This window comes from Panulirus ornatus, chromosome 38 (assembly GCF_036320965.1).
Source record: "Panulirus ornatus isolate Po-2019 chromosome 38, ASM3632096v1, whole genome shotgun sequence".
NCBI classification, from domain to species: Eukaryota; Metazoa; Arthropoda; class Malacostraca; order Decapoda; family Palinuridae; genus Panulirus; species Panulirus ornatus.
The window spans coordinates 4,929,448-4,953,670 of record NC_092261.1 but is presented as its reverse complement, the minus strand read 5'-3'; the positions used below and the strand labels follow the sequence as shown (position 1 = coordinate 4,953,670).

At 35.6% G+C, this 24,223-nt stretch overlaps 1 protein-coding gene across 1 annotated transcript in view; it reads left to right on the top strand.

The window, feature by feature from the left end:
• The window catches only part of LOC139760946 (unconventional myosin-XVIIIa-like), a 281,136-nt gene extending 259,541 nt beyond the window's left edge, over window positions 1-21,595 (top strand). Inside the window, exons 24-31 of the mRNA XM_071684732.1 lie at window positions 3,510-3,688; window positions 6,171-6,418; window positions 7,823-7,990; window positions 9,742-9,873; window positions 11,291-11,443; window positions 11,886-12,208; window positions 12,874-12,990; window positions 19,567-21,595. Of these exons, the coding sequence (XP_071540833.1) occupies window positions 3,510-3,688; window positions 6,171-6,418; window positions 7,823-7,990; window positions 9,742-9,873; window positions 11,291-11,443; window positions 11,886-12,208; window positions 12,874-12,990; window positions 19,567-19,657 (1,411 nt within the window). The 3' untranslated portion in view covers window positions 19,658-21,595. The remainder of the gene's footprint in view (window positions 1-3,509; window positions 3,689-6,170; window positions 6,419-7,822; window positions 7,991-9,741; window positions 9,874-11,290; window positions 11,444-11,885; window positions 12,209-12,873; window positions 12,991-19,566) is intronic.
• The last annotated feature ends 2,628 nt before the right edge of the window (window positions 21,596-24,223 follow it).

Sequence of the window (24,223 nt, the reverse complement as noted above, 5' to 3'; positions counted from 1 at the left end):
CTTGTTTTAGAATATATATATAAAAAAAAAAAAAGAGAGGGGAGGATTTCCAGCCACCCGCTCCCTCCCCTTTTAGTAGCTTCTACGACACGCAGGGAATACGTGGGAAGTATTCTTAGTCCCCTATCCCCAAAGGACAATATATATATATATATATATATATATATATATATATATATATATATATATATATATATATATATATATATATATATATATATTCATATATATATATATATATATATATATATATATATATATATATATATATATATATATATATATATATTCATATATATATATATATATATATATATATATATATATATATATATATATATATATATATATACTTTTTGCAAGAGGTCACAATGGTGCGCGTGATCTAGTATATGCATATAAATCATTATCGTTTTTCGTGTTACTCGGTAGCGCCAGGAGCAGACGAAAAAAAGCCCCCAGTTCGCATTCATTCTCTAGATGTCTTTTCCCCGAGATGTTCGTGCACCTATTAGCTGGATGAAGGGTTATTTAACCCTTAACTTTGGCACTTTTCGTCTATAAATCCATATCTTTTTCATATTAAATTCTTTTTTCATTAAATGTGTTGAAATGGACTTTTAAGCATCCTTAGTTTGGTCACCCCACTTGATGAAACATACGATCTTGCTTAAAGAAGTTTCGAAGGGAAGCAACAAAAATGGCACCTCAGGTAGAGGCGAGTTATATAGGCATGACAGCAGCCACAAACTTGTCTCCATTAAAAGAATAGAGAAAGAGAGACATGGTTATATCTTTCAGTTTTACTCATGTTTGTCGTAGGTTTTAAACATTCATTCAAGCATGAGAAACCGGTCAATTAGATAAAAGATACTGAGCAAAAGAGTGTGGGAAGAAATGTGTAGGTAGTGACAGTAGTGGAGGATGGAACTGGCTTCTTGAAGAAGCATTGTGAGCAGATAGCATATAATGGGGTCAAAAGATAGTATGATGTTAAAGTCTTGCCCGTTTACTTAAAAGCACAAACGCACACGCGCATGTTTCAGAAATACAATGTTAGTTCATTTTTAAAAGTGTTCTGTGTGTTGTTTATTATTGCCAATATAAATCTCTAAACTTAACCCGTTCACTCTCTCTCTCTCTCTCTCTCTCTCTCTCTCTCTCTCTCTCTCTCTCTCTCTCTCTCTCTCTCTCTATATATATATATATATATATATATATATATATATATATATATATATATATATATATATATGTATACACACACACACACACACACATACATATATATATATATATATATATATATATATATATATATATATATATATATATGAAAAGGTCTGTGGGGACTGGTTTTGAATAGCGAGCAGTCGTTTAAATTCTTTACGCATGACACCTAGAGAATAGACGCGAACGAATGCGGCCTCCCTTCGTCTATACTTGGTGCTCCCTCAGTAATGTGGTGAACGGTGATCAAATAGGATATATATATATATATATTAATATATATATATATATATATATATGTATATATATATATATATATATATATATATATATATATATATATATATATATATATATCTTTCAGTTTTACTCATGTTTGTCGTAGGTTTTTAAAAATTCATTCAAGCATGAAAACCGGTCAATTAGATAAAAGATACTGAGCAAAAGAGTGTGGGAAGAAATGTGTAGGTAGTGACAGTAGTGGAGGATGGAACTGGCTTTTGAAGAAGCATTGTGAGCAGATAGCATATAATGGGGTAAAAGATAGTATGATGTTAAAGTCTTGCCCGTTACTTAAAAGCACAAACGCACACGCGCATGTTTCAGAAATACAATGTTAGTTCATTTTTAAAAGTGTTCTGTGTGTTGTTTATTATTGCCAATATAAATCTCTAAACTTAACCCGTTCACTCTCTCTCTCTCTCTCTCTCTCTCTTATTTTTCTTTCTTTTTTTTTATTTTCTCCTCCCTCCAAATATATATATATATATATATATATATAAAATATAAAATATATATATATATATATATAAAGTATACAAACCCTTTTAAAATTTAAAAAAAAATTTTTAAAAAAAAAATTTTTTAAAAAAAAAAATTTTTTTTTAAAAAATTTAAAAAAATTTTAAAAATTTGAAAAAAAAAAAAAATTTTAAAATTTTCCCATTTTTTTAAAAAAAAATTTTCCCCCTTTTAAAATTTTTTTTTTTGGGAATTGGGGGGGAAAAAAAAAAAAAATTTTTAAAAGGGGGGGGGGGGGCCAAAAAAAAATTTTTTCCCCCAAAAAGGGGAAAAAAAAATTTTTTTTTGGGGGGGGGGGGGAAAAAAATTTAAAAAAATTTTTTTTAAAAATTAAATTTAAAAAAATTTTTTTAAAATTTAAAAAAATTTTTAAAAAAAAAAAAATTATAAAAAAATTTAAAATTTTTTTAAAAAAAAAATAAAAAAAATTTTAAAAAATTTTTTAAAAATTTAAAAAAAAATTTTTTTAAAATAAAAAATTTTAAAAAAATTTAAAAAATTTTAAAAAAATTAAAAAAAATAAAAAATTTTAATTTTTTTTAAAAAAAAAAAATTTTTAATTAAAAAAATTTAAAAAAAATTTTTAAATTAATATTAAAATAAAATTTTAAAAAAATTTTTTTAAAAAGGGGGGAAAAAAAAAAAGGAAATTTTTTAAAAAAAAAAAATTTAAAAAATTTTTTTCCCTTTAAAAGGGGAAAATTCCCCCCCTTTAAAATTTTTTAAAATAGATATTGACTCATGTATTTGTTATAGGTAAATATAACTTGACTCAGTAACAGGCATAGAAAGTCATAAAAGATGTTAAGAAATACTTCTATAGTAATAGAGCTGTGAAAGAATGGAGCACTCTAAGTAGAGAATCATTAAATGCAGAAAGTTTTAAGAGTATAAAAGCTTTACGAGATGTGAACCATCTATGATATTCCTCATATTGCATAGGTAAGTACTCATGCATGTACCTACATGTAAGAAAGGAGCATTGTATTTGGAGAATGCTGTTTTATTGTTTTTGTACATGATTCAAACAGATTTTTAACACATTGTTCCTGAATAGCTTGTCACATTGATCATCCCAGGAATTTGTGTCAAAAATTGTCTTCATCGTTTTCCTATGAGGAAATAGGAACTAATACAGTAGTATCTATTATCTTCATTAGCATGAAATGTAAAATGTATACTGTGTTTAATTGCTAAATATTTTTTGTTAGGTTGTTCGTTAGTGTGAAGTTTATTAGATACTACAATTTAGTAGCCCAAATCAGTAAGGTGTGACATCTCTATCATGTCATTTTTCACCTGATTAGATAAGATTTTCAGCCGTTGAAGACATTAGGTCCCATGTACTGCTATAATGTTTGTAGTAAAGGACAGTATGCCTGACAATGTAAGTCAAGAGTGTGTGTTGATATGTATCAATATTCACTAAAGAAAGCTGTTTAATGAGAAATTTGATTTGTTCATCATTGCTAATTTAGCTCAATTATTCAGGAAGAAGAACTTGATGACTTGGCAGGACAAGTTCAGATGTTGGAAGGAGCTAAAGTGAGACTGGAAATGAGCATAGAACAGATGAGGAAAGAGAACAGACGAGAGATACAGCAGCGGGATGAGGAACTTGAAGAAGTCAGAATTTCTGCTCAGAAGAAAGTCAAAGGTAAGAATTCACATAGCTCACCTATTTCAATCATAAGGGTAATATGTGTCCTGAGTGTAAGTATTGACCATAGCATAAGTGTCACTGTTATGAAAAGTTTTAAGAGCAAGTGTCATTTGCTTATGTGTAACTGAACCATTCTTTTAAGTTAGTATTTAGAGGGTTTCTTATATTGCTTAAGACTCAACATTTAGTGTAATGTTCTCAGCTTTACATGCATAGTGTCTTGAGTGGCAGCTTTCCATGCTGACGCAATGTCTTGAGTGGCACTGTGGTGCAATCCAAATTTATGCAGTATTACATTCAACTTCAGCAACAAATGTAATGTTGTTGTATGTTGTAGTTATATAGTTTATGAATAGCTATTGTCAATGATATATAGATTGGAACTTTGTTGATATGCACCAGTTGAACCCTGTGAAGAATAATTCATTTGCACCCTTTTAAACCCTGTGATGTAGTTCACAGTGCAATTTTTCTTAACAGCTATTTTTTGTAGAGAATATGATCGATACTCTTACCTATAACAACGATGTACTTCAGTGATTATGGAAATTTGGTTGGAATAGTAAACTGCATTAGGTAGAGGTAGTAGTTTGGAACATTTGGTAAACTCATATGGTAAAGGTTGTTCGCAGGAACATTAAGTAGTAGCCTTTGGAAACCTGCGCCAGAGTTGCCTTATGCCAGTGACCTGTTAAGGGTGAAGCACCATAGGCAAGGACATGACACCACTTATAGAGACTCTTTTTCCCATGGCCACTCCTTGAGGGAGCCCATGAAGAGAAGCATTAGAGATGTAGATAGTAAGATAGTATACTGCAACACATGACTCAAGTTATACCTTACTCTTCATGCTTAATGAAAGATGTTTAACCATATTACACTTTTATGCATTCTTGAATTATAAGATGAAGAAAATCTCTTGAAGAATCCCTTTAACTATAATTTTATTAATTTGATATTGATATGTTGCTGTCTGTAATGTGACTTTGTGAATTTATTCAAAGGAATGTGATTTTAAAATGTTTATGCTTAACCTTTTTCATGTCTATAGAAAAATTAGGTCAACCTGTAAACAACAATAATTTGTGTTTTAGAATGAGATGAAGAAAAATCCATTTGTTCTTTGTATCTGTTAATTATCTTCCAGCCATGACTTTATTCACTTTTCCTTGGAAGTACATAAAGTGCATAAAACCTCTTAAATCTTTCATAAACATTCTGACCGTGTCCAGTCTTTTAAAATGAACCATGAATTGCCACATTTTTATAAATGCTTCTTAAGCTTTCATTTTGTTTACAAATTTCACAAATTCATAGGGTAAAACCAGTCTCCAATCAGATCACTTTTGTACCTTAAATCTTCCCTGGGATCCATTCCCTAAATATTTCACCAGCATAGGTTTCAGCATCATATTCAAATGAACCCCATGGAAATATCCAAAGCCTCATAATTATTAACAGGATTTTACTTGTCATGAAATTGAGAAAATTTTCATGAGCATTCTTGGGCTGAGATATAACATTAATGAGCCTGTGGAAAGGATATTTCCTTAGCATTTTGGGGGGGCATACCATATCTGTACAACAATATGTCATCCATTATGCAATATTATCCTCTCTGAGTTATTTTATGTGTCACTGCATAATCTATCATTTTCTGAGAATCGGAGTCATGAAGTACAACATGAAAATAGGTCATAATGGTTTTAACCTTTCTGCTATTATGTGTATAGGGTGTTGGCTAGCATTGATAGGTTACCTCTAGTCACTTTTGGCTGATGCAGGTCTAGATGAGAGTGAAATTGATATATGTTTGCACGGGGAATTTTAAAAACATTGATAATAAGTTTTTATCCCTGGGGATTGGAGGGAAAGAATACTTCCCACATGTTCCCTGTGTGTTGTAAAGGCAACTAAAAGGGGAGGGAGCGGGGGCTGGAAATCCTCCCCTCTGGTTTTTTACTTTTCCAAAAGAAGGAACAGAGAAGGTAGTCAAGTGAGGATTTTCTCTCTTAGGCTTTGTTCTCAATGCTACCTTGCTAATGCCAGAAATGGGAAATATGTATGGAAAAAAATTTTTTATATCTTTATCATCCAATTTGTAATTAATGACAGTATAAAAGTTAGAAATATATAGCTATTCAAAAAATTGAGATACTGTAATGCATCTCAAGTAATTTTTTAACATTAGTTGGAGTGATACTTCTAAATGATCCTTGAAGGAGGATCTGATATAGATGTATCTCTGTTATTTTTTCAAACTTAGATATGAATTAAATATTTTATTTAGACCATGATACAAATGCAGTGGGGTTGTACTGCTAGAATTTACTTGCAGTTTTAGTATTTGATAGTGACAGTGAAGATGCCTTTTTAAGTATGTTCATTTAGAAATATTGTAGCCTGTCAGTGATCAGGTAGCATGTCACATTATGAAACAAGTTAATCTGTCATTACTTTTTATTTTCAACAACAGCCTTAGAAGCCCAACTTGAAAATGAGCATGAAGAGAGAACTCTCCTCGTACGTGAAAAGCACGAATTAGAGAGGCGCTTAGCTGACTTACATGATCGAGCTATGACTCATGTTGATGAGGATTATGTTCACAAACTGAAGAAAGAGTTGAAGAAAACCAAAGCGCTCTTGCGTGATACTCAGACTATGTTAGAGAAGTCGCAGTCAGAGGGTGGCCACAAACTTTTAGTGAGGCAGCTAAAGACACAAGTAAGTTGCTCTGTCTTCCTTTTGAGAGATGTTTGTAATTATTGAAATATACATAATATTATGTTTATTATGTCTGTCATGTGTAATTTAGTTCCGATGTTCATGGAATAGATGCTTCCATCCATTCTGTCAACACACATCCATATAGTAAAAATGCAAAAGTAAAAAAAGTTCTTCACGTTGCTGTATCACACTCAATATAGTTGTTCATTGATACTAGCTTTGGCATTAAAACTGATCTTCACACAGAAAGATTAACAATTACTTATTTGCAAATCTTATTGTCCTCCAACATATATTTCAGCTGCAGATTCGAATTCAGGATGAAGTAGTCATAATACTGAAGTTTTTAAGCAAATATGTTTCCCTCACAAAAATACCAAAGATTGCAGGGAATGTTTTAACAAAAAATCTTTTTGTTTTAGAATTGAAAAATAACATAATGAAAACCCTCTATACTTGAGTAATCACAAAATATATCTCAAAATACTTCCCCAAATTGACAGATACACAATGAATGTGAACCAAGTAATCACTGAATCTTTTAAGTGAGTAACCATTAATAACTTATTTACAGGCCTTAATTGTTCCCAACATATATTTCAACCTCAGATTTGAATTCAGAATGAAAAATAGTCCATTTACTGAGATTTTCAAGCAAGTCTATTACCCTCACATAAACCTTTTTGTTTTGAAATTGATATATGATGTAATGAAATACTTCTTTACTTGTAGCAACTTTAGAGAATATCTCATAATGCTTCCCCAAGCTGACAGATCCCCAGAAATATAAATCGAATCATCGCAGAATCTTCTAAAAGAGAAACCATTAGTTGCTTATTTACAGGCCTTAATTGTCCCCAGCATATATTTCAACCCCAGATTCGAATTCAGAATGGAAAATAGTACATAATGAGGTTTGCAGTCAAAATATGACATGAAATGCTTATGTACTTGAAAAATCACGGAAAATATCTCATAATGCTTTGCCAAAGCAATAGATACCCAGTAAATGCGAACTGCATAATTACAGAATCTTCTAAAAGAGTAACCATTTATCACTTATTTAAAGGCCTTAAGGTTCCGCAACATATATTTCAACCCCAGATTCGAACTCATCATGAAAAATAGTCCATAAACTGTGGTTTTCAAGAAAATCTATTACCCCTCACAAAAATCCCAGAAATTGTTGATGATAGTTTAGGGATTTTTTTGGCTAGAAAAGCTTTTTGTTTTGAAATTGAAATATGAATTATTCCATTTCTTTTCTTACAGAAATTGTCTAAACAAACCATCAAGATAATATTTGCAGAATTTACCATAAGATTTGGTGTTCCTCTTAATATGCATTTCTTGGATAGCAGAAATCCTTACTTAATAAATATAAGAATTTTTTCCTTACAGCTTGAAGATGCAGAGTTTGCAAAGACAGCAGCTATTAAAGCCCGACAGTGTGCTGAGGCTGATCTTTCAGAATTGACCACTCAACTGGAAGAAGCTCAGCGTGCTAGGAAGGAAGCTGAAGATAGATGTGCCAGAATCGCAAAGGACAAAGCTGAAATACAAACTCAGGTGATATTGCTAGTTAGGGATGTATTTAGCAAAATCACTTCATTCTGTATTTGACTGTGTGCCCTAGAAAGCATGACAACAGCCATCAACAGATTAGCTGCACTAATTATCAGACTACTTTCTAATAAGAAATTGTCATTTAGAATTAGGAGCTGCCATTTGTCTCCCTCTTTTGATCACTATCACTAAAGCCACCTTTCATTTTCAGCTATGCTAGTAGGCTTAGTTACCCAATCATCATCATGCCTGTCCTGGTGATTTTTTTTTCTTGCCAGTTTTTTAAAAGTCTTCTAAGTGAAATGAGGTTTTTGTTATTAATCTTTACACAAAGATTGTGTGAACCATTGAAGTCTTGTTAAGACATATGGTAATTATACAGGAACTAAAAGTAAATCCTCCAAAGCTAGCAAGTCAAGATTATTTTATGGAGCAGTCAGCAAACTCTTGTATCTGATTCTATGACTTCATCATACACCTATTTCAAATTTGAAAGATACTATTCTTCAGTTTTTATAGTTATTTTATTAAGTCTTCATGTACAGAAACAGATTTTAAGTTTCCTGGTGTAAATTTCAAAAAGAAAGTTTCATGTCCAGATTTCTTTTTTCTGTGTCTCTCTGAAAATGTTTAATGCATTCATAAACAAAATTTGATACTGCTGTGTTGTATGGTCACCAACTAAACAGATAGAAACAAACAAGTTACGGAAATTACAGAAGCAATTCGCAAACAATCTCAGTGGGATGAAACATATGAACTACCATAAGAAGCTGAAAGAGCTTGAACTTTACAGTATTGAAAGAATAGAAAGGAACATGATTTTCTACACATGGCATTAATGTGAAGAGGTAAACAGCAATATTATGAACTTTATAGCCTCTCAGCAAGGAAGAATGAAAATTATGAAGTCTGAGAAAATATCAAAAGAAATTAGGAAAGCCTTGCAAGAAAGATGTAAGTTTTTTCAGTGAACTACCAGGGAAAATGTGAGTGAATTTCTGTCTGTTCCTGGCACTACCTTGCTGACACAGAAAATGGAGAGTTGAAGTCAGTTCTAGATAAACTCTGGGTAGACATTTATGGGATGTGTGTGGCAGCAGAAAAAGAAGTATTACTGTATTCTTAGAGAAGGACGAGTGGTGAGTCACTACACGCTTGCCCTGCCTTTCAATATAGTCTTATTGTAGGTAGTTATGTACTCCCTCCCTATCTTGCAAAATGTAGAAATATACACTGTGTATTGACAGATATCCTTATATTTGATTTCCTTTAAAGGATGATAACTAAAAAAGACCTATCTAACTCAAAGTTAGTGGTTATTATCCCATCCAATCGCAAGATTATCCTTGTAGCTCTCAGAGTCATTTAGAAGAAAGTAACATTGATGGGTGACGTCGTTATGCTTTATGATTGTGGGCTGCTTTTATCTAGGTAGCCTGGAATGCATTCTCAATGAGGATAACAGATGGTCCTGGCAGTAAAGGGTTTGAATCACCTACTTAAAGATGTTGACTTACCATTGGCTTACCTTTTTTTTTATTTTGGGATCAAAATATCCTGTTTATAAAAGTTCTATTTAAATGTTTTCCATTAGGCCTCCTTAGGTAGTCCTTTTGATATTGATTTTGTTACACTACAGAAAGGGTTCTTTCCATCAAAACTGCTATTATCTATTTACAAATACGTTTTAGATGTTTATCTGAATATTTGATCATACAGTAGTTCTCATTGTTTTTGAAAATATATTTCAGCTGGAAGAAAATGAAGAGGAAGTAGCAGAGGTGATGAAGAAGTACAAGTCAGTGGTGTCACAGCTCTCTGTTGACCAAATTACCTTATCTGAGCAGTCACAACAAATTGCTGAGCTGGAGCATGAAAAACAGGTGCGAAGAGTATATCAATCTGATTACTAATGTAGTCAGTGGAGGGCAATAGATGTACAAGAGATAACATGCATAAACTAATTGTGAATGTCTGTTGTATATATATATATATATATATATATATATATATATATATATATATATATATATATATATATATATTTTTTTTTTTTTTTTTTTTTTTTTTTTTTATACTTTGTCGCTGTCTCCCGCGTTTGCGAGGTAGCGCAAGGAAACAGACGAAAGAAATGGCCCCCCCCCATACACATGTACATACACACGTCCACACACGCAAATATACATACCTACACAGCTTTCCATGGTTTACCCCAGACGCTTCACATGCCTTGCTTCAATCCACTGACAGCACGTCAACCCCTGTATACCACATGACTCCAATTCACTCTATTTCTTGCCCTCCTTTCACCCTCCTGCATGTTCAGGCCCCGATCACACAAAATCTTTTTCACTCCATCTTTCCACCTCCAATTTGGTCTCCCTCTTCTCCTCGTTCCCTCCACCTCCGACACATATATCCTCTTGGTCAATCTCTCCTCACTCATTCTCTCCATGTGCCCAAACCATTTCAAAACACCCTCTTCTGCTCTCTCAACCACGCTCTTTTTATTTCCACACATCTCTCTTACCCTTACGTTACTTACTCGATCAAACCACCTCACACCACACATTGTCCTCAAACATCTCATTTCCAGCACATCCATCCTCCTGCGCACATCTCTATCCATAGCCCACGCCTCGCAACCATACAACATTGTTGGAACCACTATTCCCTCAAACATACCCATTTTTGCTTTCCGAGATAATGTTCTCGACTTCCACACATTTTTCAAGGCTCCCAAAATTTTCGCCCCCTCCCCCACCCTATGATCCACTTCCGCTTCCATGGTTCCATCCGCTGACAGATCCACTCCCAGATATCTAAAACACTTCACTTCCTCCAGTTTTTCTCCATTCAAACTCACCTCCCAATTGACTTGACCCTCACCCCTACTGTACCTAATAACCTTGCTCTTATTCACATTTACTCTCAACTTTCTTCTTCCACACACTTTACCAAACTCAGACTTATCATTGATTCATGGATAAAATGGTGCATCAGTAATTGATGGCATATTTGTGGAGTCACTGTAGAACTCAGTCTAGTTGATGCTGTCAGAGTAAGGTAGTGTTAAGATGTTTGAAACTTTGAAACTGAAAACTAAGGGGTCACAAAGTGGAATAAAGATTTTTTTGAGCTGATATAGGTAGCATTTTTGCTTGATTTGATATTTCCATTAATAATATGTTTGTAACAGTAATCCTGTCACCATATATCAGGTTCTTTGAATGTAATATCTGCAGTTGCATTTTAGTTGGTTGATAAATTTTTGTGATTTTTATCTTTTATTGTTATTAGGTACTCCAGGAGAGGATGCTAGAATTGAGCAGTAAGGTAGAGGTATTAGAGGGTGAAACTGCGAACATCCACACACAACGACGTCTTGAAATGAAGATAAAAGAAGTAGAATCTAAGTTAGAGTTGGAACAAACCACCAGGCAAAGGTTAGAGGTAGGTGTAGTCCATGAATTTAATCTTGTAAAAATGGTTTCCTGCAGTGCTATGGTGATGATTATTATTCCCTGTTACTGGAAGCTGCACAACCCCTTAGGCCTCAAGAGCTTTTGGAAAGAAGCCCTGGGTAACACCAAGTCTTGTCTTTAGAAAGTGGATATCACAGTGAAAGGCATATTAAGATTATGATTCTTTGGAGATGAAGATATGAATTGCATTGAATAGAAGTAATGAATTTGATAGTATGAGTTGTTGTGGTCTTGCAGTAAGTTATGTTGCCAGTTACTCGTAAATATATGAATACGCATAGTGCAATAGCTTTTCTTACTACCTGAGATTTTTGATACTTCTAATCTAGAAAGAAACTAGAGTACTTGAAAATCATTCATTATATTATTTGTATTCATTTATGTGACTAATACCTATATATGAATTTCAGAGTCAGATTGGAAGACTGAAAGACCAAATTGAGCGATTAACAACTGAATGTGATTCAGCCCGTTTGAAGGAGACACAGGCTTTGGAACAAAGTAAAAGAGTCAGCCGTCAGCTGCGTGAGGCGAAGGAGGACTTGGCAGCCCTACAGCAGCGGCACACTGATGCCACTAACAAAAAAGGCGAACTTGAAAAACAGCTTGAACTTGCAGATTCTGAAGTCGCTACTCTCAAGAGTGACCTGAAGCTGGCCTTTAAAAGAATTGAAGACCTCCAGCAGGCTATCCAGGGTGACATTAATGACTCAGACTCCGACCTGTCTGACAGGTAACTAACTAGTCATCATTGAAGGCTGTGCTTAGCTATGACTCCCATCGTGAGTCATGGTATCTTTCTGCGCAGGCTCTTGACTGCAAGTTTCTACTCGACAACACTTGTCACAAAAGAAACTAGACTACCATTTTTGTATCCTAAATCCTTTTATTTGTGGGCAGTCGTCTTTTCCTCAGCCTATGAACAATGATTCTTACCCTTATTTCTCCATGTCTAACCTACTGCCCTTGTATGTCATGCATGTTATTAATTAACTGATTACTATGATCATAATATTGCAAAAGCTTGCAGTCTAACTACATTCCAAATCACATGCATATATACATAATATGTAGCATGTTTAAAAAATAATTTCTTACCTTAGAATGAACAATAATAAGGATATGGCTCATTGCTAATGTACAGAACTTCTTGTAATGTCGATATGATGGTACAAGATTCAGTACAGAAACACCACTGTAACATCACCTGTTCCCATCCAAGAAATTTTTTCAAGTTAGCATTTTCCCTTCATAGTTTTCCTTGGTTGGGTATGGTGTGAGTAGCTTTTGCATTTATTAACAAAGCTTGTGCGCCTTACGTGCCGTGCGGCTTGTGTCTGGTGCCGGGCTTGGGCATTTGTGTGTGTACCTTCCTGGACCATACTTATCTGTTTCTAGTGACAGCGACAGCGACGGCAGCTTGAGCTCTTATCTGACTGCGTCCTTGAGGCAACAGAGGTCCTCCTCCAATTCTACGCTTCGCACTCCTCCCTCTGAAGTGCAGCAGCTTGAAAGGTAATTGTTGACACATGTTAGATTAATGAATTGTGTCGTTGCATCAAGAATGTAAATAATTATGATTTTTGATACAACAGAAGTCTCCTCTTATATAGTCCTTGTACTGTCAAATTTTGAAAAATTTTTTTTAGTTCATGTACATGTCAACAGTGCCAGCTGTAAAATGTATTTCACTCCCTTACTTAAAGGAGGTAGCTGTTGTATCATCATGCATTTGCTATCACAGTTTGCAAGCCTAATGCTTTTTTTTCTATTTGAGTGTTGCTTACCAAAGCTTTTGTACAAATTTCTGTTTAACAAATGTATATAATTTTCTTGTCTTCACTTTACATTTTTGATTTCGTTTTTCACTATCTTAACATAAATACTGGATTTTCTTTGCTTAAATCAGATTTGTTTGCATTATACTCATGACACTAATTTGTAAGATGTAATGTGCTGTTTAGGTTGCCATACATGGTTAATTACTCAGAATTTTTTTGCAGTGAAAACATCAATATTCTATCTATTTTTAGAAACTTTGTTCCCATTTGATTGGTGTGGATCACATGCATACAGCCTCACGTTTCACTCACCGACATTTTCAACTCATGTCTTCTGCATTTAAGTGAAATGTGAACTTCCATAGTGTTTAAGCAATTTTTGTTTTCTCACTTTGCTCACTATTTGGATTCATCAAACAAGCTCTCTATTTCCTGAATTTGAAACATATCCACAGCACCTCGTCCATAACATTCTTATGGTATCTTCATCTGAGGTATTTGAATCCATGATTGGTTCTCTCTTCCATGGTGGAGACTCTTTTGCTGTGGCCACCTATTAATGGGAATTCCCATTTGTACTGTACATCCAGATATGTTATTGTATATCTTCTTGACTAATCTGTCGTCTACTTTGCATACTACATGTCATACCATGTTAACATTTAACTCCCATGTACCTTTTTAATTGTTTTTCATGCCGTGTGTCAGTATTGCATTTTTCTTTTGTCAGTCGTCCCAGATCTATGACGCAAGTTATCTATCTCAACTGTTCATATTCATCTTTACCTGTATGAACTTTGTTTTACTTTTTTACATCATAATTTAAACTACTTTCCCGCTCTTCCCAAAACACAAGACTTTTTCTGGACCAGGCTTTAAATAAAACATCAGGAGGGTCAAAGAGATAGATTGAATAGAAGAGCAGTTGATGTTTATTGGGAAATGGAACCTTGCTTTTTAAAGGGGGCAGACCAAAGCTGGTGTGGAAATCACCAAAATTTAAAGTTTCAGAGCTTAATAGTAAGTCACAGGCACTCCTATCATCTTTGATTTTATTTCTTTATGTTATCATTAACATTTCCTGTCATGTACCATCAAAAATAGACAGCTAACTTACATATTACTACCATATACTCTGACAGATCCTCTTCCAACCATCATAAACTGCACATGATGCTCACTTTTATTATTCTTTCTTACCCAAAGTATAACTGTCATGGCCTTGACTATCCTGTCCAGTCTTTCATGTTTCTCTTGTTGTACATAACACTTGACAACACTTAACTCACAGCTCATTCTTGTAACTCTAGATTTTCTTGCTGTGAGCGCTATATTCTAGCCCTGCCTTTTGGCAAAGTGTTAGTAGCAATAGACAAAGGAGCATTAGGTAGAAGTAGTAGGTAGGAACATTAGGCAGGAGCATTAGGTAGAAGAAGTCAGTAGGAACACTAGGTAGGAACCTTTGCACATATTGTTAGAGTTTCCACCTACCAGTGGCCTGTTAAGGGTGTCACAAAAGGCTAAAAAGCAGCACTAGAGTTTACTAGTTATGGAGGCTTTATTGCCTCGGCCACCCCCTTGAGGGACTTCCAGTTGGGATCAGGCATCAGAGATAGATAGATAGATAGCATATCTTTGGATATTTTATAATGAAAGTATGATTTTTCAGTGCTCATACCTGCTGATGCTTAGACCCTACATATTGCATTACCATTTTCATTTCATCTGTGTATCATTCATATCATTTCTGTCATCCATCAAGTTAGATTTCCCATCACTCGCATTTTGTCTCCTAGGAATTACCTCTTAGACTGCTCTTTCTAATACTAAAGGGATGTCTGTACTCGAATCTATATCTTTACAAAACACACATGTACCCATTTTAGTCATTTTGAACCTATCACTTAAATATTACAACTATTAGTATTTAGCTGACACACTTCCCACCGAGCATTAATGCATACCAGTCATAGATGAATAGATTTAGCAAATGCAGTATATTTATGTTGTGATACGTTGTTAGAAGTTGTTAGAAGCAGTGAAAAGTTTTTATCGAGGATGTAAGGCATGTGTACGTGTAGGAAGAGAGGAAAGTGATTGGTTCTCAGTGAATGTAGGTTTGCGGCAGGGGTGTGTGATGTCTCCATGGTTGTTTAATTTGTTTATGGATGGGGTTGTTAGGGAGGTAAATGCAAGAGTCTTGGAAAGAGGGGCAAGTATGAGGTCTGTTGGGGATGAGAGAGCTTGGGAAGTGAGTCAGTTGTTGTTCGCTGATGATACAGCGCTGGTGGCGGATTCATGTGAGAAACTGCAGAAGCTGGTGACGGAGTTTGGTAAAGTGTGTGGAAGAAGAAAGTTAAGAGTAAATGTGAATAAGAGCAAGGTTATTAGGTACAGTAGGGTTGAGAGTCAAGTCAATTGGGAGGTGAGTTTGAATGGAGAAAAACTGGAGGAAGTGAAGTGTTTTAGATATCTGGGAGTGGATCTGGCAGCGGATGGAACCATGGAAGCGGAAGTGGATCATAGGGTGGGGGAGGGGGCGAAAATTTTGGGAGCCTTGAAAAATGTGTGGAAGTCGAGAACATTATCCCGGAAAGCAAAAATGGGTATGTTTGAAGGAATAGTAGTTCCAACAATGTTGTATGGTTGCGAGGCGTGGGCTATGGATAGAGTTGTGCGCAGGAGGATGGATGTGCTGGAAATGAGATGTTTGAGGACAATGTGTGGTGTGAGGTGGTTTGATCGAGTAAGTAACGTAAGGGTAAGAGAGATGTGTGGAAATAAAAAGAGCGTGGTTGAGAGAGCAGAAGAGGGTGTTTTGAAATGGTTTGGGCACATGGAGAGAATGAGTGAGGAAAGATTGACCAGGAGGATATATGTGTCGGAGGTGGAGGGAACGAGGAGAAGAGGGAGACCAAATTGGAGGTGGAAAGATGGAGTGAAAAGGATTTTGTGTGATCGGGGCCTGAACATGCAGGAGGGTGAAAGGAGGGCAGGGAATAGAGTGAATTGGAGCGATGTGGTATACAGGGGTTGACGTGCTGTCAGTGGATTGAATCAGGGCATGTGAGGCGGCCGGGGTAAACCATGGAAAGCTGTGTAGGTATGTATGTTTGCGTGTGTGGACGTGTGTATGTACATGTGTATGGGGAGGGTTGGGCCATTTCTTTCGTCTGTTTCCTTGCGCTACCTCGCAAACGCGGGAGACAGCGACAAAGTATAAAAAAAAAAAAAAAAAAAAAAACGTCTTTCTGCCAAGCTGTACACTTGATGAGGAACAGCATTGGTCCCTGTGAATTGCCTGGGAATAATTTTACCCAGTTTGTGTCACCTTTACCCTTCCATATTGGATGTCCTTGATCCACCAAAGGAGTGTTCCTTCTTTTCCCTGCAAGGAATTATATCTCTGAACAGCCTCCAATTAGGGATAATATGTAACTCCAGGCTGACAAAAATCAAAAATACATCCATCTCTCTCCGAGTCACCTGCTAATTCATTAAGGATTTAGAATATTAGTAATATGAACTCTCTTTCCCCATTATCCTTATTGCTTCTTCCTTCAGTTGTTTCACCTTATCGAGTACTTTCAAGTTCCTTCTTTATTACTAGGAGTCATCAGAGTGTTTTCCCTGTTGTCTTTCTTATAGATAAGCACAAGGTATACCTTCTCCCAGTGCATGGTACCACAAGTTGAGTATGTAAACATCTCAAGTGTCCTACCTTCACACCTTTTGAGTTTTATGAGGCAAAATACTATTGGAGATATGTGTTTTTTAGGATCAGGACTCTCCATCAGCTTAATTGTTAATGGTTTAGTATTACCCAAGGGTCCCTTTTATGGAGCCTTGCAGCTTTGATACTGTCCTATGATCAGAAGCATGGAATTGATGGACTACTTTAGAGAAAGAAGGTCCTTGTTGAAACTGTACTCCCTTTCATGAACTGATGGTACAACTTTGCTAAAAATGACTATTTACTCACGATTTAATTTCAAGCAGGCAGATACCAGTACCACCTGAGCTTATTTATATCTTGTTGGGTGATATCAGTGTTTCCCATGATCTGCCATCCATCTCATCTTGGAAACACTGGAGAGTTCATGCTTTTGAAACTTATGAAACTTAGTTACTTTTTTACATGCTTGTTTCCTCTTTTCCCCTTTAATGATGTAACTCCAAGAACAGACAGCCAGCAGCCCCATCATATATAATGTGTTGAAACCAAAACCCACAGGCCATTCTGTAGTTTTTCCTGACTGCTCCATATGTCCTGGTTCAGCCCACTGACCATTTCACCCATATATACCACATTACTTCAGGGGCCACATTTTTTGCTGAACCTCATTTTATACCTACAACCCTTCAACTTTGTTCATGTGAATACTCTATTATTCTAGGATAACTGTAGAATAGTAACCCTCTCAGTATGATGACACTTATATGTGTCATGTGGCGGTATGTCAATGATTTGTTTTTTTATTAAATTCTCTAAGAGGCCACCCCTTTCTGAGAATGTGCTTGTAACACATCACATAGTTCATTTCTGTAAAGTAAGTTAGGACTTGCCTGTTACTGATGAAATATTAAGCCATGGGGCCATTCTTGCCCTGTAGTCCCTTGGAGGGGCAGGGGTATGTCCCAATTTCTAGATGATACTTTACAATTGCCATCAATTTTTGTGATAAATATGATCTGCTTGTGCAAATGACCATGGTCTTCAACAACATAGGCCCTCTGTTGAATTCAGAAACACGCCTGTGCCCAGCCAGGAAGGTAAGATAACATGTTAGTACATAAATGAATTTTAAAAATAGCTTATTTGAAGCTCGTTTTATGGAGCATCTATTTCTTGTATCAGTATGCCATGATATTGTTATATATGCTTCAGACATTCTTTCAAGATGAGTTCTAGTGATGCAGATTACAGTATCACAAGTAATGCTGGATCATTTGAATTAATATGATATTGTCCTAATGCTATGGGAAGCTGTCATAACTGTTTGTGACCTCTTTATATGAATGTTCAATTTCAAATTTTACTTGTTCTGTGTTATTTGTAATCTTTCATTAAACATTTCAGTAACTGCACCATGCAGCTCATATGTGTGAACTTTGAATGTGATTGTTGCGTGGATGCTCATCCTAACTGTAAAACATTTTAGAACATTTATCTGAACATGGACTGACTGGGGAAACCTTAATCAAAGAAATTTAAAATTTGGAAAAATTGGAAGGGGGACATTAACAGCTTTGAGTGGTGGGAAATAGGTGTGACTCATATCCAGAGCCCAAAAAAAGGGGTTGTAGGGTTATCTAAAAAATCTTCATATATATTGACTAGGTATATGCACATCTTGATAACTCAACAAGCACAACTGCCCTCCCAACCTGTTAGTCTGATTCACCACTCCAGATATATACCCAACTGAAATAACATTCCTCAGGCATGTATGAATTACCCTTTTGTGTGTGTGTGTGTGTGTTGGAAACCAAGACTCTCTATGCCTGTGCTACAGCTCCCACTCATTACACATTGAGGATGTCCCCTGCTCACCTCACAAAGATATAGATACATCACCATCACACTGTATGAACTGTAGCCTCACATGGTGGATGAGGCCAGCTTTATAATCTCTGTGGGAGTACCATAAGGGAATATGGGGCTGCCAAAAAAAGGTAAAAGTATGTATGTATTTGCATGTGTTTTTATGTATGTATACACACACATAGAGTCTTACAGGTACATATAATTGCCATGGCTGCAAGGATTCTTTGCATAAGATCGTTAGAAACAGATGACAGGTAGGACCAGGAATGTTTCATACAGTTATCTGAGGGTATCAAGATTCCCTCAATAACATGCAGTCTTTAGCAACTTGCATGTGCTGTCTGTAGGGTTTACCACAAGGGTTTTTTGTGGATATATTGCTGTAATGCACAGCTGTCCGTCAGTGGTTTATTCCCCCTACACTGAGCGGAAAATATTCCAGGTGGCATTATGCTGAAAATATTGAGTCATATCTAGCCATTTGTCCCTAGTTACTATGTTCCAGATTCCATACACAGTTTTAGAATATGCATGGTTTGTTGGTTTTATTTTTATTTTCTAATCATGATTTGACTTTTTTGTTCCCCATTGAGAAAACCTGTATGATCTAATATATATTAAAGTTTTAAAGAACAAAATTCATAAGATGTAAATAAAAAAGCAGCCTGCACCTTTTCTGTGCCAGTTTATTTTCTGTATATTGTTTCAAAATATGGACTGTGATTAGTTATATCTTAATAAGAAATTTTAAACTCATTTCAGATTGGAGCAACCCAATTCCCCTTGCAGCGAAGCAATGTCAGCAATTAGTGAAGACCTCGATGATGCCTCAACCAAGGAATCCTATGCGTGATAGTTTGTACTTAGTATATGTGCGGATTTAATACTATAACTATTATTAATATCATATACAGAATTTTATATAATGTGTGAAGAGTAAATAGTATCAAATATTGCTGTAATTCATGCTTGATTGTGAAAACCTTGACTGATCCAGTGACGATTGGTGATCAGAAGTACTGGAGAAGTGACTGAGCTTTAAATAGGTTTTGTATATATGTACAGGAACTGAAAATGCTTGGTGAGAAAGTCCTCTCTTTCTTGATCTTTTTCTGAATGGTGCTCAACTTAAGCAAAGTCTTCAAGAGTTTTTTTTTATCAGATATCACTTTTAACAGTGACATTCCCAATGTGTTCTCTATTATCTAGTGTGCCACTGTAGAACCTTATTTATTTTTTCAAGTTGGATGATCCACAGAGGAAAAATATGCTTATGTAGTGCTTGAATTAACATTGATATCATGTCTGTCTTGTAATGTATAGCTGAGGCATGTTTTCAGCATATGTATCACAGCTCATTGACTGATACTTGTATGAGCACAGTATTGTTTTCCATCTCTGGGTTATCCATATGAATTCCCTAAATGCATAATGTGGTACAGTACTACAGTTCCCATCCCTTGCCCTGCTTTTGTCTCTATTTTTCTCTGACACCTTATCCTTGGATTTATTTCATAAAATGAATAGTAATTTGAATCCATCAGAAAGATGCTAGAAGTGAGAGTTTAAGTAAAAGTTAGCAGTTTGATTACATCAGAAGAGATTAGATATATGCTTAAAGAATATGTAAAGGTACTTAATTACTGTTGTGTATATCAAGGTAAAGTATAATTATTTACCTAAAGTTGAAGCATACTGCATGTTACCACATAATGGTAATATATCTGATCACTAATGGCTCTCATATTACTTCAAGGAGAAAGGTGTAATTTTAGTCAGTTTACCCTGAAATTTTTAACTTAAAGAATCTGATTATTGCACATTTCCAACTGTTGTACTTTTTCTCATGCTGTTGTAACAAACCCCGTTCAAGTGTCATACCTCTTGCATTATATCGCTCTTCATCTTGGGTATAGATGAAGTATTCCTCAGTGGCATTACTTACTCTGTTTCCTTTCACTGTACAGTATATATTAATATAATGACTTGGCTTGCCTTATGAATTACTGATAGGATATGTATGAGTGATCATATTAAGTCTTGTACCAAGACTTGGATCTCAATGCCACTGAGGGTGCCCCCTACTGCCCGCTTCCCATCTCTTCCATGTTAGAAGAGTGGAGACAGCCCAGCACTGTACCTTCTTGCTCACTACAAGTACTTACCAGATGATGAGTTTTGTCCAAATTCTTAATATAGGCATGGGAAGATTGATGTGTTTGATTGTACTTAGCCTATCAATTTAAATGTCTGAAATTTTGGTTTTTCATTGTATAGGTGAATTTCTTGCAGTTTACACAGGAATTCCAGGTGGTTTAGTATTTTGGGAAAAGATATGAATATATTCAATCAGTTGACTTTTTTTTTAACAATTAAACAGTACTTAGTTCTGACTGCTGTTGCAGTGCAATATAGACTATTCTTTAGAAAATGTATGAAAATGATATATATTCTTGTGTGAAATTGAACTTTTGTACATTTATTAAATGTATATGCTTGCTTTTTATAAAGCATCTAGTGAATTTTGCATCAGTACCAGTGTACATATCACTACCCACCTAATATCACCATCTCGGAAGTGCTTGAAGGAACTGTTTTATTGTAACAATATTATTTTTATTCATCAATATTATTTATTATTTATGTAGTTGTGCCTCTTCCCCACTAGAAAAGCTTCATTATATCTATTATTGAAGCATAATTATGTGGATCCTAAGAAAATGGTTTGTAATGATTTGTACGGAATTCACAGTATAGATATGTACAGTTTACAGTAAGACTAACGTGAACATTATTGCATTTTTTTATCCTTAAATTTGTCTTTCACCTTTACAGAGTAATTGAAGGATGTAGTACTTCCTTGAAATGCCCGATATACTTCAAAATGCAAGATATACCTCTAAAACAGCTTGCTTATACTATAAAAGGTCAAAGAATTAGTACAACATTGTAAGGTAATTATACGATAGCAATAGGTCACCTGTGATACTGCGCCTCCCTACTCCTACAAAGCATCCAGCCAGTTATACTGCGCTAAAGGATATTGTGATGCTTACCCTAGCAACACAGCCAGGTTATGCCACTCCTCCTCCCTCTCCTTAGAAATGTTAATCTGCCATGGAGAACTAAGGATGCTCAAAACTTGATGCAATAAGTTGTTAGTTAAAATGGCATACTAATATTAGGCAAGATATGTATACTCAAAGCCATGATAGTAGTGTTAAGTAAATAACAGTAGTGGATGAATAATGTAGTGTTTCATAGAACAATGAACTAGTGAATTTGAAATTTATGAGTGCAGTGATATTTGACTACAGTCCAGTATGGTCCTCACAATGCAAGTCATCAATTGAGTCTACTTTAGAGTGAGACATATCAGTCATGTACTATTTTCATAATTTATATAACACTTCATAGAGTTTATGATCATCACAAAATCTGTAGGAATTACTGAACACAAATTACGAAAATATCATGCATTTTGATACATTTCCATCCATAAGGCTTGCAGACATGGTGCAGCTCTTCAAAAGCAAGCAGAGTGGATACAGAACGGTAAGCTTGAAACTAGAGAACCTTGAGTTGTACAGTCAGGTGATGCACAGGTAAGCAGCCAATCTTGAGACAATTTCTTCTGCCTATAGAGACTTTAGAGAACTTAAGGTCGGTAATAACCAAGCGTTTGGAGAAATTTCTCCAAGAACCTGCCAAAACAGTACACTTCTTCACTGTCCCAGCAGTTATACCTTCAATCTAATACTTCATTGTTCATTCCAATCTCAAGATGTATCATTGCCATTAGAAATCCATATTCATCTGCAAACTGTTCCACTTAATAGAAGTATAACACAAATAATGTGTAGCAAAGTAGGCACAACATAGGGGGTCCTTAAATTTGAATAGCTTAACACCACTCCCACTAAAGACAAAGCAATAGCATGAGAGGATGATGGTATCCCACATTCTTCTCCCACTAAGTGTTTATGCCCCTATCAACCCAATCCTAAAGCTGTGTAACACAAGTCTTCTAAGCAATACACTACCTGAATCCTTGATACAGAGCACCATCATACCAATACCTAAATGTAATGCAGACAAGTTCAAGACCTATCTTCCTAAGTACTTGTTTAGATATTTCAAAGGCATCTTTTACCAGGCATTTGCAACATATATATGTATGTATATGGGCATGTATGAATATTTGTGTATATGAGTGGATGGGTCTTTCTTCGTCTATGTCCTGGAGCTGTCTTGCTGACACAGGCAATGGTGATCAAGTATTATATATATAGGGGATTAAGAATACTTCCCATGTATTCCCTGCGTGTCGTAGAAGGCGACTAAAAGGGGAGGGAGTGGGGGGCTGGAAATCCTCCCCTCTCGATTTTTTTTTTTTTAATTTTCCAAAAGGAGGAACAGAGGGAGGCCAGGTGAGGATATCCCACAAAGGCCCAGTCCTCTGTTCTTAACGCTACCTCGCTAACGCGGGAAATGGCGAATAGTTTAAAAGAAAGAAAAGAAAGAATATATATATATATATATCTTTTTTTCTTTTCTTTTACACTATTCGCCATTTCCCGCGTTAGCGAGGTAGCGTAAGAACAGAGGACTGGGCCTTTTTTGGAATATCCTCACCTGGCCCCCTCTGTTCCTTCTTTTGGAAAATCAAAAAAAAAAAAAAAGAGGATTTCCAGCTCCCCGCTCCCTCCCCTTTTAGTCGCCTTCTACGACACGCAGGGAATACGTGGGAAGTATTCTTAATCCCTTATCCCCAGATATATATATATATATATATTTATCGAGGATGTAAGGCATGTGTACGTGTAGGAAGAGAGGAAAGTGATTGGTTCTCAGTGAATGTAGGTTTGCGGCAGGGGTGTGTGATGTCTCCATGGTTGTTTAATTTGTTTATGGATGGGGTTGTTAGGGAGGTAAATGCAAGAGTCCTGGAAAGAGGGGCAAGTATGAAGTCTGTTGGGGATGAGAGAGCTTGGGAAGTGAGTCAGTTGTTGTTTGCTGATGATACAGCGCTGGTGGCTGATTCATGTGAGAAACTGCAGAAGCTGGTGACTGAGTTTGGTAAAGTGTGTGGAAGAAGAAAGTTGAGAGTAAATGTGAATAAGAGCAAGGTTATTAGGTACAGTAGGGGTGAGGGTCAAGTCAATTGGGAGGTGAGTTTGAATGGAGAAAAACTGGAGGAAGTGAAGTGTTTTAGATATCTGGGAGTGGATCTGTCAGCGGATGGAACCATGGAAGCGGAAGTGGATCATAGGGTGGGGGAGGGGGCGAAAATTTTGGGAGCCTTGAAAAATGTGTGGAAGTCGAGAACATTATCTCGGAAAGCGAAAATGGGTATGTTTGAGGGAATAGTGGTTCCAACAATGTTGTATGGTTGCGAGGCGTGGGCTATGGATAGAGA